Source organism: Momordica charantia (genome assembly GCF_013281855.1).
Source record: "Momordica charantia cultivar OHB3-1 chromosome 4 unlocalized genomic scaffold, Mcharantia_2.0 BLBB01000004.1, whole genome shotgun sequence".
Lineage (NCBI taxonomy): Eukaryota > Viridiplantae > Streptophyta > Magnoliopsida > Cucurbitales > Cucurbitaceae > Momordica > Momordica charantia.
Genome location: NW_028275162.1, coordinates 19,503,873 through 19,516,538, shown reverse-complemented (window position 1 = coordinate 19,516,538; position 12,666 = coordinate 19,503,873). Strand labels below are relative to the sequence as shown.

Below are 12,666 nucleotides of genomic sequence, written 5' to 3'. Positions count from 1 at the left end.
TTCTCTCTCTCTCTCTCTTCTCTCTCTCAAGTCTCAACCGGTATAAACTTGTTTCTTTTCTTTTTGGTTTCCGGCCATATTCTGTGAGCGCCGGCGACAGAAACAGCCCCTTTACCACTCTCTACTTCTCTCCCGCTCTTCATCTTCCTCTCAAATTTCTCACTAACTCACACCATCTTCACTCCGGCCACACAATCGGCCCTTTTTGTGTTTTTTTCCCCTTCCTTTTCCGGTAAATGGTTTGTCCGGCGGCCTCTTGAGAAGAGGTCCGGCGAGAATGCGGTCCGAGAGATCGAAACCTCTCCACAATTTCATGCTGCCGTGTCTCAAGTGGGGGAATCAGAAGCACTTGAGGTGCATGAAGGTGAATTCTAATGGCGTACAGGTTACCGGCGTGAATCAGCAATCCCACTCCTCGAGATCGGAGGAGTCCACCGACAGTAGGAGTCGGGAATCGGGGTCGGAGATGCGGATGTTCTTGAAGGATTTGGAGATGAGACGGACGAGAGTTTCGAAATCGAGAATCAAGAAAAGCGACGACGACGATGGGATCGAGGCGGTCAGGGAGAAGCTAATGTTTGATCTGAAGACCGCGGCGGATAAAATGAAGGAGGCGATTTTGAGTAAGGAGGCGGCGGTGGCTCGGGTGGAAGCGGAGGAGAAGAACAGCGATTCTGCGGTGATGGAAGAGGCGCCGGCAGTTGCGTTGTCGATGGCGGATTCCAGACCTTGGAACCTCAGGACCAGGAGAGCCGCTTGCAAGGCTCCGAATTCCGACGGCGGAGGAAGTAAGACTTTGAAGATTGATGAGAAGAAATCAAATTCCGATTCCCCGTTGCGAAGCGACGGTGGCGCCAAGTCCCCGAGGCTGAAAATTGGGCCGGAGAAGAAGAAGAAGGTCAAATTGGTAGTGCCGCTCTCGAAGAGAGAGATCGATGAAGATTTCATGGAAATGGTGGGGCTCAGACCACCGAGGCGGCCCAAGAAGAGGACCAGAATCGTACAGAAGCAATTAGATGTAAGTTCATTCAAATTCCCCTTATTCTTCGTCTACTTTCCTGCGGTTTTCAAAATTCAACTTCTCTAATCTCCTTCTGGGTTTCATTTTCTGCTAAGAATTCTGAGCATCGACGTTTTAATCTGTACTATTTTACAGACGCTTTTCCCTGGGTTATGGCTGTCGGAGATCACGGCTGATTTGTACAAGGTCCCTGAATTACCTGAAAACGGCAAGGTAATTTGCAAATGCCTCTTTTGCTCTGTTGATAAAGATCCTTTTCTAATGTTTGTTTCTCAAGAAAATGAGAGGTTCTGTTGTACTAATTCTCCATCTAAGAAACCTTAATGGGATGATTGAGATTCAAATTCTTTCTGGATTCTAATGTTGTAGATTGTTCTTCAATCTCTCTTGTTGCACAGGTGATGAAGGGTTGAAGTTCTACTTCTTTGTGAAGATTCAAAAGACTCTCTTCTCGTTCCTATGCTGACTCCGAGTAATTCATGAGGTTGATTGGGAGTTTGATACCAACCACTGTTGAATCCCACCCAATAACTCTGCGGTGTATGATCCTCCTCTACTTTCAAATGCTAATTTTTGTTCATAAATTAATTCGATATCGCTTTTGCTAGTCGTGGAATAATTCACAAAGAATAGGATTGGTGGAGTTTGGAATTGGATAAAAGGACATTTTCTTCAATGATCTTGAGTGATATAATGTCTTGTGGAAAGCCTTGTGTAGCATACTGTTATCATCATGTGAGAATATCAAACAGCTGTGCTTGAATATTGATGCACATTCATGTAGTTACTTACAAATGAGATTCAATCAATTTCTACTAGAATTGTCAAAATGGTTGTGATAGATTAGATAATATAAGAGATAGATAGAACTCTTTCTTTCAGTTGAATGCCTCTGATTTGGGCTCAGGAATTAACTTTCTTGCACGATCATAGTTTGAAGACCTGGTTTGTTATGGCACCCCCTGCACTTGAGCACTCCTGAAATAGAGCTTAAGCCACAACTTTGACTCAGATGAATCGTTTGTCTCCATTTCCTCGACCTCACCTCTGTTTGTTGTTCTTCAATCTTGCTAGCTAGTGAAATCTTGGCAGAGTTGCCACGCCGAGTGTGAGTCAACCAAAACAGGTGAATTTTGCTTCAGGGATTTGAGGCCGAGTTTAACTTTGTCTCGAGTTTTTAAACCCATCTGCTAGATTACCTTCTACAATCAGTGAACTCAAAAAGGGGTGGGAGAGGATCCCAAGACGAAATTGACCGATGGTAGTTAGTCGAAGCTCCCACACTCCTCAACCCCCCCTCCTCGGTCCCGTCCCGTCCCGCTCCACCCCAACCACCATTTGTATAGTTCTGCTGCTTGTGCTTTGGTGCATCTTGGTGGAGTTTTGTTCCTGCTACTGCTGCTGCCTCTCTTCTCTTTCCTTGTCTTTACTGTTTGCAGTCTATGGGGTCATTTCATTCACAGATGAATCTGAAAAGAATCCATGGAATTGATAGAGTAATCTTCACTTCAAAATGGGTCTATTTGTTGTTAACCAAATTTTGGTATTGGGGTTTTGGCGTTGGGTTTGTTTCTGAAAGTCTTTCTTTTGACTGTGTCCGTGGTTCTACTCGGAAAGGCCTTCGGGGAGTAAACTTCTGCCACTTAGTCGCGGGTTAGCTACACGAGTTTAGTTTTAGCCGCCGGAGGGTTTTAGCCAAAACCAACAAGATTAGAGAGAGATATTTAAAAATATATATATAGGATAAAATGATAAGGTAAGTAACCGATAAATTTTTTTAAAAAAATAATTGCATGAGTTGGAAAAAAAACATTAAGTTTGAAGGGGGTTTCTATTTTAGATTTTTTAGTCTATTTGTACTTTTTTTTTTTACATTAATATTTTCTTTCTTTCCTTATTTTCATGGATGGGTTATTTTTAGAAGGCTATATTATGGATTGGATTCTTACGGTTTAGTTTTAGATTTAATTCGATCTCTATAATTTTAGAATTCTCAATTTGATCATCTGTTTGGTTAAATCTCACTTGTGGTCTATATTGATTCAAGTTGTGTTACCGTATCGAATGCATGATACCTTTTTTATTTATGTGGCAATGAGTTAGTGATTTTTATGTACTTGTTTCTATTAGAATTTAGGTAATAGTAAAAAATTAAAATAGGAAAAAATGGGTGGATTGATGAATGGACGATTTGTAAAGTTTATCCAAATCAATATAAATCAAATTGAAAATTTTATAATCATAGAGACAAAGTTGAACTAAATATAAACTATAAGAACCAAAAATTGTAACTTCTAAAATTATATAGATCAAATTGATGAACTAACCTTTTTAGATCGGGTTAAAGTTGTTTTTCTTTCAATGATAAGCGTTAAAAAATAATGATTTCACTATTCACTACTAAAATGTTGGAGATTTAAACCCCACCTTCAAGCTTGGTTCAGGCTCAAGTCCTGTTTGGAAAACAGGACTTGACTCGGTCCAACCACTCAAATTTAAACTCATAGTTCAATCTATGAACCTAATTGGATGGGTCAAAGTTAGATTTTACTTAGTTCGGTCTTGAATTGACACATATAATAATTTATTTTTAATTATTTTCGTGACTACGTGACATTTTAAGAAAATGTAAGTGCAAATTAGGAGAAAATATTGGAAATAGTTAAAAACTTGAAGCAATGAAAGTTAAGAAGGGACAACTCGATGAATGACTATATTAAAGATGCGATTTGAAAAATGGCCAAAAATATCCAATATCACGAAAATGACATTAGACAGTTATAGTTCAATATACTGCTTTTGGGCAATCCTCTCAACAACTAAGAGATCCATTCGAGGAACACGGGGACTAGTTGAAGTAATGAGTCTCATTACTTCAATTGAGATAATGAAAAATCATTTCACCTTTTTAGTTGGAACTTTAGGCAGTTCGTGAAAAAAGATAGCGAAAAAAATTATTCCTAGAGTCGAGACTAAGAGGAATGTATAAATCAATGCTTCCATAGATTTGATTCCGGTTTACAATTATAGCTTCCATACCTGGTTAGTTGAGATCTTTTTCCAGATAAAAAAAAAGACCAGACAAATATACCCTCCCACCAAAATAGCTAAATTATCCCGCCATCCCCTTAAATTTTGTGGTAAAAATACCTTGAAACAACTTTTTGCTCTTGCTTGATAAATTTTAAAGATCAAAATTTCAAAAATACCTTGATTTTTTCTTGATTGTAAAAGAAGATCATATGACTGCTCACTATGACTATAATGTCTCGTAAGGAAGGAGACTCATTTTCCTTTCCAATCATCTTCCCCATCTTCTACTACTTTCTCTCAATTCTAAATAATTATATATTCTTCCGATGTTTGCTTCTAATTTTTGCAAATTAAGACTCAAATGCACAAATTAAAATGGGATTCAAATGACACAATTCGCGCATCCAAAGAATCAAGCTAGGAAAGAGCTTCCCTTCGAACGAATATAACAGCAAACGGTTTGGATGACATATTTTGTGGCAGAAAACTATAAAGGGGAAGAAAAAAATCTTCAATTCTTCTACTATTGAATGAATTAATGCTTACCAAATAAATTTCGATCACGGATCTGGAGACTCAAACTTTACAAGTCATTCTCTACTCGATTTGTTGATCCCTCCATGTCTAAAAGGAACTTGAGATTGTTGGGTTGATAAAAAAGTGGGGATTGATGAATGTAGAGAATATTTAGCAGATGCTGATTGCAATGGAATTTACTACCCAATTAGTTAGGTTTGTTATAGATTTTAATTAGATTATGTTGGATAGGAGATTTTAGGGATTTGTGGTTTGGTAATGTGATTTATGGAATGTAGGTAGTTGAAAATTGGAGGGGTAAAATGGAGAAATGATGCAATGGAATTTTACCCTTTCTTAAAATTCAGGAAATCAAGTATGGTGATATATCCAATTTAGGAAAACTTTAGTCATTTTTTATTACAATATCCTCTACGTCTCTATTACTTAGGATTTTCCAATTAAGAATTTGGCAACTTTTGGTATAAAGAACAATGGTCAAAAATACAAACCTTGAGAAAATTGGAGAACTTAAACTCTTTGAGTTGAAACTTGGAGAAATTGAGATTGAGAATTAGAGAGAAATTAAGATTGAGAAATAAAATTAGAGCGGGGAAAAAGGAAATGAAGTTGATATTTAATAAGAAAATAACTTAAAAACTTAAGTACGATGGAAGAAATATTTAAAATTTAAAAAATTTTGTATTTATAAAAAGGAAAAAGTTACATTTAAAAATGAATAACATTACCATTTCCTTTTCCATATTCTTGAGATGTCAGCCTACTAAATGTGCTCATAATGCAAGGTTGCTTGTGGCCTATTGCTGATGTGTTATTGTTTTTTTATTATAAATAAATAATATGTCAACATATTATATAATAGAAATATTAATAGTTATTGGATCGAGTCGACTCAAATAGCAGGTCCATAGTCGGCTAATTTAAAAAACGAAGATCCATATTCAATCTAATTGATAGAAGAGTTAGATTAGTTCGATCGAGTCGGTCAATTATTGGCCATGGATTAGACTTAAATTGGATTTGGACGGAACTTGGACGAGCCTTTGAACTTCTCATCTAGCCTGACTCTATCCTTATTTATTATTGAACTAAAAAAAATAATAAAAATAAAAATAAACCATGATTTTAAAACAACCTAGACCCAAACAAACAACGACCTCGAAAAAAACAAAAGATTCTTTTTGTTAACACTTAACATATTTGTTTAAATTAAAGAAATTCATTATTTGAAATAATATCTAATTGGATCCAAATATTTGTTAAAAAAAAAAATCACATAAATGTAAAGAAACTATGAATCTCCTTGGTTGTCGGTCATCAAATGCACTAATTATACTAAATGACATATATTGAAGTAAAACAAGATAATATAAGTACGAATTGGACTATAAACTCTAACCAGCCAAGTCTGAATACCAAGCAGTCGTTCGAGAACTCAGAGACTGAGACTTAAGAAGCGGACCTGACCCAAAGACCAAGAACCAAGGCCCACGAGCTGGTCACTCGTCCAAGCTGTGGTCGGCTCGATCATCTACGTTGGGTCGACTTGTTACTTAGCCAACTATCTTAAGCTGGCCTGTCGCTTGGTTGCATACTAGAAATGGCTTCCCCACTTTTGGGTTGCATCATTTTTGACTTCTCTTATTCTCAAAAAAGAAATTCTCGTTCCCAACCGAAGACGTAAGATATTTCAGCTCGAACAACGATCAGTAAGCAACACATTTTTTTTTTAAGATAATACAAGCAACAAATATTCTCAATCTAGAAGTCTAACGGTTGGAAAAAAAATAGATAAATCGATCCTCCTGTAAGTTTTTCAAACAAAAACTATTTGATTTTCCCCTTCCACATGCTAAAAGCAGATAAGTAAGCAACTATTAACAAAAGAATAAGAGATAGGATAGAAAAGCTTAACACCACAGGGATTATATTGGTTTGCCCCTATCTTGAGACTACGTTCAGTCTTCTGCGAAAAAGCAAGTTCAACTATAGTTGGGAATATTACAATGGAGATCTCACTCAAGATATTACGATCTTGCTTCTAAGTACCCTAACAATAGCTACCTAGGATTACACAATTGGAAATACCCTTACTAAACCCACGAAATACAAACTTTTTTTTTCACACATTGCCCACAACCACTAAAGTCTCTCTTATTTGGATTCTGTATAAATGAAACCTTAACAAAATAATTCTATTTATAAGAGGTCAAATATCTCAATTCTTATAGGAAAACCAATATTGTAATCCTTGTAAGACAATAATATCATACTCCTTATAGGAATTGGTAGTAGTGTTGAAAATCATTTTCCTCGTAGGACACGAGTCATCTGTTTTGGCTCCATTATCCCGACAATCTCCCATTTGGAGACAAAACATCGATCTTGCCTCCCACTGCAATAACAGTCTCTGATAATCTTGGAAAACTCCAAAGCTTCTTATGCAACAACTTTTGATCTTGTTGAAAAAATCTTCAAGGCTTCTACTACAAGTTTAAAAACTTGTACAATAAAATATCAGAAATCACTGGTCTCATCTGTCTTTATCCCGAGATCGGGCAATCTACGTGGTCTTATCTCCCAAACGCAAGAAATTAACACAGTCATGTGCTCCCACTCAAACTAAGTGGCGATATATGAAGCTTCATTATTCGTTCTCAAACACTGGTTCTTGAATAAAGAACTTCCTACTGATGACTTGATAACTGTATTCAAGCCTGCTGCCAGAATTAAAACTCCATTCTTTACCTTAGCACCTACTGAGTTCATCTTCTCTGATGCAATTGTTCGTTGAAGCGACTTCATCAACTCATCCACAACTAGGGATAATCCTAGACAACCTAAAAAACATGTTCTCGTTCTTTGACTTCCCGATTGTTGTTCCTGAATTGATGGCAGATCCTCCTGTTCTGGGTTGTCTTTGTTGCTGGTCCAGTCCTACCTCTTTGGACACCATCTGCAACTTGCATCCACTATTTCAATGATCCTTTGGCAACACTCAATTACGACATGTAAACCGTAGATCTTCTATGGCCAACTGCCACCAACTTGGATCCTTTGGTGAGCTTCTACTGGTTCCCACCAAACTCACTCTGATAACCATCATCGTCCAACTTACTTGTAGAGATAAGGTTCATTCTGATTCTGGGTACATACCTGACATCTCGCAGTAATAACTCAGTCCCATTATCGATCTTCAGTCGTATATTTTCAATCCCTTTAGTATTGGAAAGTCTTCCATTCCCCATCCTCACATGGCCGCGATTGCCTCTTTTGAATGATGTGAATAATCTTCTATTTAAAGATATGTGTACTGAAGCTGCGCTGTCTATTACCCACTCTGATTAATGGTTTCCTGTTTATGTATTGCTTTCAACACAGACGAGGGCATCGTCTACAACTGCATTTGACTCTGTCATATACCTTTTCATATCATCTTTTAATATTCTATGGTTTTTCTTGACATGACATTTTTGTGGCAATGAAAACATTCAGCATCTCTCTTCCAATCCTTCCTACTATGCTTCTGCTGCCTGTCATCAGATGCAACCTTCTCTTTACCTTTTCCGACAGCCAATGTTGAGTCTTGTTCGGAAGTTGATTCTTTTCCACTCCCCTTTTTGCGAATTTCTTCAGCAATTGGCGCATTACAAATTTATGAAAATTTCAAAGATTTGTCTCCTAACGAATTGGACACTGTTGTCTTCATCATTTTCCAACTTTTAGATAAAGATGTTAGCAACTGAATAGCATTCACTTCGTCACTAAAAGTAATCTTAACTGATTCCAATTGATTGATTAATTTTGTGACCTCATTTATGTGGGAATTGATAGAAATATTCTCTTCCATTTGAATGTTAAAGAATCTCCTTACGAGATATACCTTATTATTAGTTGAGGGTTTCTCGTACCTATTCTCCAGTGCTTTCATCAGATCTATTGCTATCGTTTCGTTTGCTACGAGACTTGCCACATTCATCGACAAACACAATATGATAAATGCAACTATCTGTTCATTCGTCTCTGTCCAATCTTCATCTTTCATCCCTGCTGGTCGTTCCTTTAAAGCTTTATTCAACTTCTTGCAGGTCAAGTAATCATTAACCTGCATCTTCCAATATCCGAAATTAGCCCCATCGAACTTCATGATTCCTTCAAAACCTGACTTCTTTGCTGATCCCATGATCTCTGAACCAAACACTCTGATACCAATTGTTGGAAAAAAAAGATAAATTGATCTTCCTGTAAGTTCTTCAAACCGGAACTATTTGATTTTCCTCTTTCACAGGCTAAAAGCAGATAAATAAGTAACAATTAACAAAGGAATAAGAGATAGAGATAGAAAAGCTTAACACCACATGGATTATACTGGTTCGCCCCTATCTTGGGACTACGTCCAATCTTCTGCGAAAAAAAGTAGGTTCAACTATAGTTGGAAATATTACAATGAAGATCTCACTCAATATATCACCATCTTGCTTCTAAGTACCCTAACAATGGCTACCTAGGATTACACAATTGGAAATACCATCACTAAATCCATGAGATACAAACTCCCTTCTACCCACAACCACTCATGTCTCTCTTATTTGGATTCTGTACAAAAATGAAACTTTAACAAAATAGTTCTATTTATAAGAGGTCAAATATCTCAATCCTTATAGGAAAACTAATATTGTAATCCTTATAAGACAATAATATCCTACTGCTTGTAGGAATTGGTAGTAGTGTTGAAAATCCTTTTCCTCGTCGGACACGGGTCATCTATTTTTGCTCCATTATCCTAACACTAACATTTTATCTGGCTCATTATCTTCTACTTTTAGAGTGGGAGTCACTATTATGGGTGAAGTAAAACAAGACCAAGAATACAAATTAAACAATTAAACTTCGACAAGCCAAGCCTAGATATCAAGCGATCTTTTGAGAATTCAGAGACCGAGACCTAGGAAGCGAACCTAGCCCAAGGACCAAGGACCAACAACCAAGGCCCAGGGGCAACCAACCCATGGGCTGGCTGGTCGACTTGACCAAGTTGTGGTCAGCCTTGGCCGAACCGGCCATTGAATTGGCCACAAAGTCGACCAACCCTTGGTCAGCTATTCGACTTGGCCAACCATAAGGCCAACAAGTCTTTGTCGACTAGTCTGCTCGACAACCACATGGTCGATAGCCTTGGCCGGCTGGTTGGATTGACTACCTACAAGGTCGTCCAGCCCTTGTTCAGCTTGCCTACTCAGCCAACTACGCTGGGTCGGCCTATTGTCCGGCCGACCATCCCTTGGTTGGCCATGGTCAAGCCAGTTAGCATATAGTCGACTTGAACTCGTCTTATCTCGATAGCCTCCACGTGCATTGTAGAATGGGCCCGTCAAGGTAGAAGATCTCGAGATCTAAGGATTTCAATTGACCTTATCTAAAGAATTCGAATTGCCCTTTTGAATTTTCTTCATCTAAGATATTAAAAAGAGAAGATATTCTAGTGACCTTAGATTTTTTCCTCTATAAATAAAGGGAGAAGACTCTTAGTCAAGGCACGCTACACGGCTACAGAACCTTACTCTGTGTTGTGCTATGCTTCACACAAAACCTTGATTCTTACTTAAGCATCGGAGTGTGTGGCTAGCACCATCAGTGTGTAATATTTCAGTTTTGCAGCCTTCGTGGAATCTCTTTATTCTAAAAAATTGGTACAAATTTGATCTTTTTGATAGGCCAAATTTATGCATCAACTACACAAAATAAATATGTATTTACAAAATATCATTGTTTTACATTCTTTAAAAATGTCACAAAAGTGGTTTTTGGTGGGTATCATGTAAATTGTTGTATAAGTTTACAATTTATGCCATTTTTTTATAAAATTCAATGCTTTATATAAAAATACATATTTCTTTTGTGATTTTTTTTAATCTTCTCTTTAATCTATAATCTATCTCATAAACTCCATCACCCCATTTTACCCTTTAACTTTAATCATTTTCTCTGATACTTTTGTAACAATTTTGTCATTCATCTCTCTCACCCCAAATTTCCTCATATTTTACCAATTTTCTCTCATCTCTCTCCACCGTCTCTCTCCAAATCTTCTCAAATTCCACTATTTTACTCCCCCTCTCTCCCTGAACTAGGGGTGTTCAAGGAACCCGACAACCCGACGAATCCAACCCAATCCGTATTAGGTTGAATCTAACATTGGGTTGGGTTGGACCAACCCAACCCAATCGGGTTGGGTCGGGTCTTGGGTTGACCCTTGAAAATCCCGGGTCAACTCGACCTGACCCGAGATTATAAGTTTTTTTTTTATTACTAATAATCTAATATTACATATATATTTTAAATTATAAATATATAACAATTTTTTTACCGCCCTCCATTCATTTTAATCTTAAGCTTTGATGGTAGGGTTTTCTCATCTTTTAATGTTAGAATCTTTCTATCAATCTCTCTCCTCTATTTTCTCCTCTATTTTCTTCACAAGCCTCCATCCTCCATTCTCCTCCTCCATTTTCTTCTCTCACTCAAGCTCCAATCGACGCCGCCAACCTTCGTAGTTTCCGTCACCGCCCACTGTTGACCCATGACGGTTTCCTGTCGTTGTCGACGCCATCGCAGGAATACTCCATTTCTTCTTTTGTTTTATATTTCTGTTACATAGTTGTATATTTCTTCTTTCTCTCCGAATCTCCCTCAATTTCCGTCAATTCTCTCTCCTCCCCGGCCACTTCTCTTTTAACCTCCAAATATTTTATTTCCACCTCTACAAATTTTACTTTTTTCAAATTATTTCATCCCTGTACTTTAATAAATTTTTTTCCCATTTGCTATTAGATTCTTTTTTTCTCCCCTCATTCAAATTTCTTACTCAAATTATCATTTATTTAAATTTATTTGAAATTTTTGGAGAGAGATATTATTTAGAAAGAGAGAAAAAAATAGGGAAAAAAATAGAGGGGTAAGGACGGAAAGAAAGAAATTTGTGAAGATTGGAAGAAATTAAATTAAAGAAATTGAAAGAGGAATTGTATTTGAATGATAAAATTTTCTTAAAATAATAAATTTTACATGTATCGTAGGTGTTCTCCCTAGTGTTTCAAATGTGACATACAAGTTACGATATATCACAATATCCAACTTCATTTAATTTTTTTTGTCCTTATCAAATGTTATTCCTAAAAAAAACTAGGAACTGCAGGTAGAGAGAGAACTAGAACCAAAATTTTCTTTACATTTTCTATAAAATTTAGCTGAATTTTTTTTTCTTTGTATTTTTGTAGCAATCTCAAGTGAAATTTGGACTCTAGGAACAACTTTCCTCTTTTTGCTATTTTAGACCAAGTTAAGTTGATGGTAGGAGCAATTCAACAAAAGTTGGTTGAAATTTTAGAAAGCTTTTTAAAAGAGCTTAATTAGATCCTAATCTAACCACCAATCAAGTGGTTATGAATAAAATAAAGAAGAAAAAAAAGGAGCAAAATGTTGGTGGTTTTGTCTAAACTCTATGATTAATTTGAATATGGTCAATAATGGGAAGAAAAAGTTTGCTCTGACCTTTGAATCATGTTTTGCTCCACTCTACCATAAATTTATCACCATTTTATTATTATTATTATATATCTTTCCTTTTTTTCCTTTTTAACTTGTAAATATAGTAAAAAATTAATAGTAGCAATTACTTTTCTGAATTGAAAATATAACGAAAAAGAAGAGGCTCATCCCAAATAAAAAATTGGAAATATTTGTTATATCCTTAAAATGCATAGTTTTTCAAAATTGAGAAAAATTCCAAGATTAATATAAACTAATATCAAGTATATCGCAACATCGAAATAATAAAAAGTGAAATAAAACATGATTTAACATTTTTTGCAATATTTTGAAAACCAAAAAGTTGCTATAGTGGTAAAAATGACAATTTTTTTGCTACCCATTAAAATATCTTTACAGTACAAATCATTGAGGGGTTTTTTAACACATAATCCCATTCTTGAAGCAGAAATTTAAATGTTTACAAGTTAAAGTGGGTCACTCTAATCTTTTATTTTTTTAATTGTGTGTGTATATACACATATATA

The 12,666-nt window shown here is 36.2% G+C and overlaps 1 protein-coding gene across 1 annotated transcript; it reads left to right on the top strand.

Annotated features, from left to right (window-relative positions):
- Nucleotides 1-1,851, top strand: LOC111020030 (uncharacterized). The gene is made up of 3 exons (XM_022296571.2): nucleotides 1-1,018; nucleotides 1,157-1,234; nucleotides 1,420-1,851. Exons 1-3 carry the CDS (start codon nucleotides 278-280, stop codon nucleotides 1,432-1,434), a joined length of 834 nt encoding a protein of 277 aa, XP_022152263.1. The 5' UTR covers nucleotides 1-277; the 3' UTR covers nucleotides 1,435-1,851.
- The last annotated feature ends 10,815 nt before the right edge of the window (nucleotides 1,852-12,666 follow it).

What these genes read in the sequence shown, in the direction of transcription:
- LOC111020030 (XM_022296571.2), top strand. Translation starts at nt 278, where the DNA reads ATGCGGTCCGAGAGATCGAAACCTCTCCACAATTTCATGCTGCCGTGT. An exon ending in TCGTACAGAAGCAATTAGAT is followed by an intron (nt 1,019 to 1,156) that starts GTAAGTTCATTC and finishes ACTATTTTACAG; the next exon opens with ACGCTTTTCCCTGGGTTATG.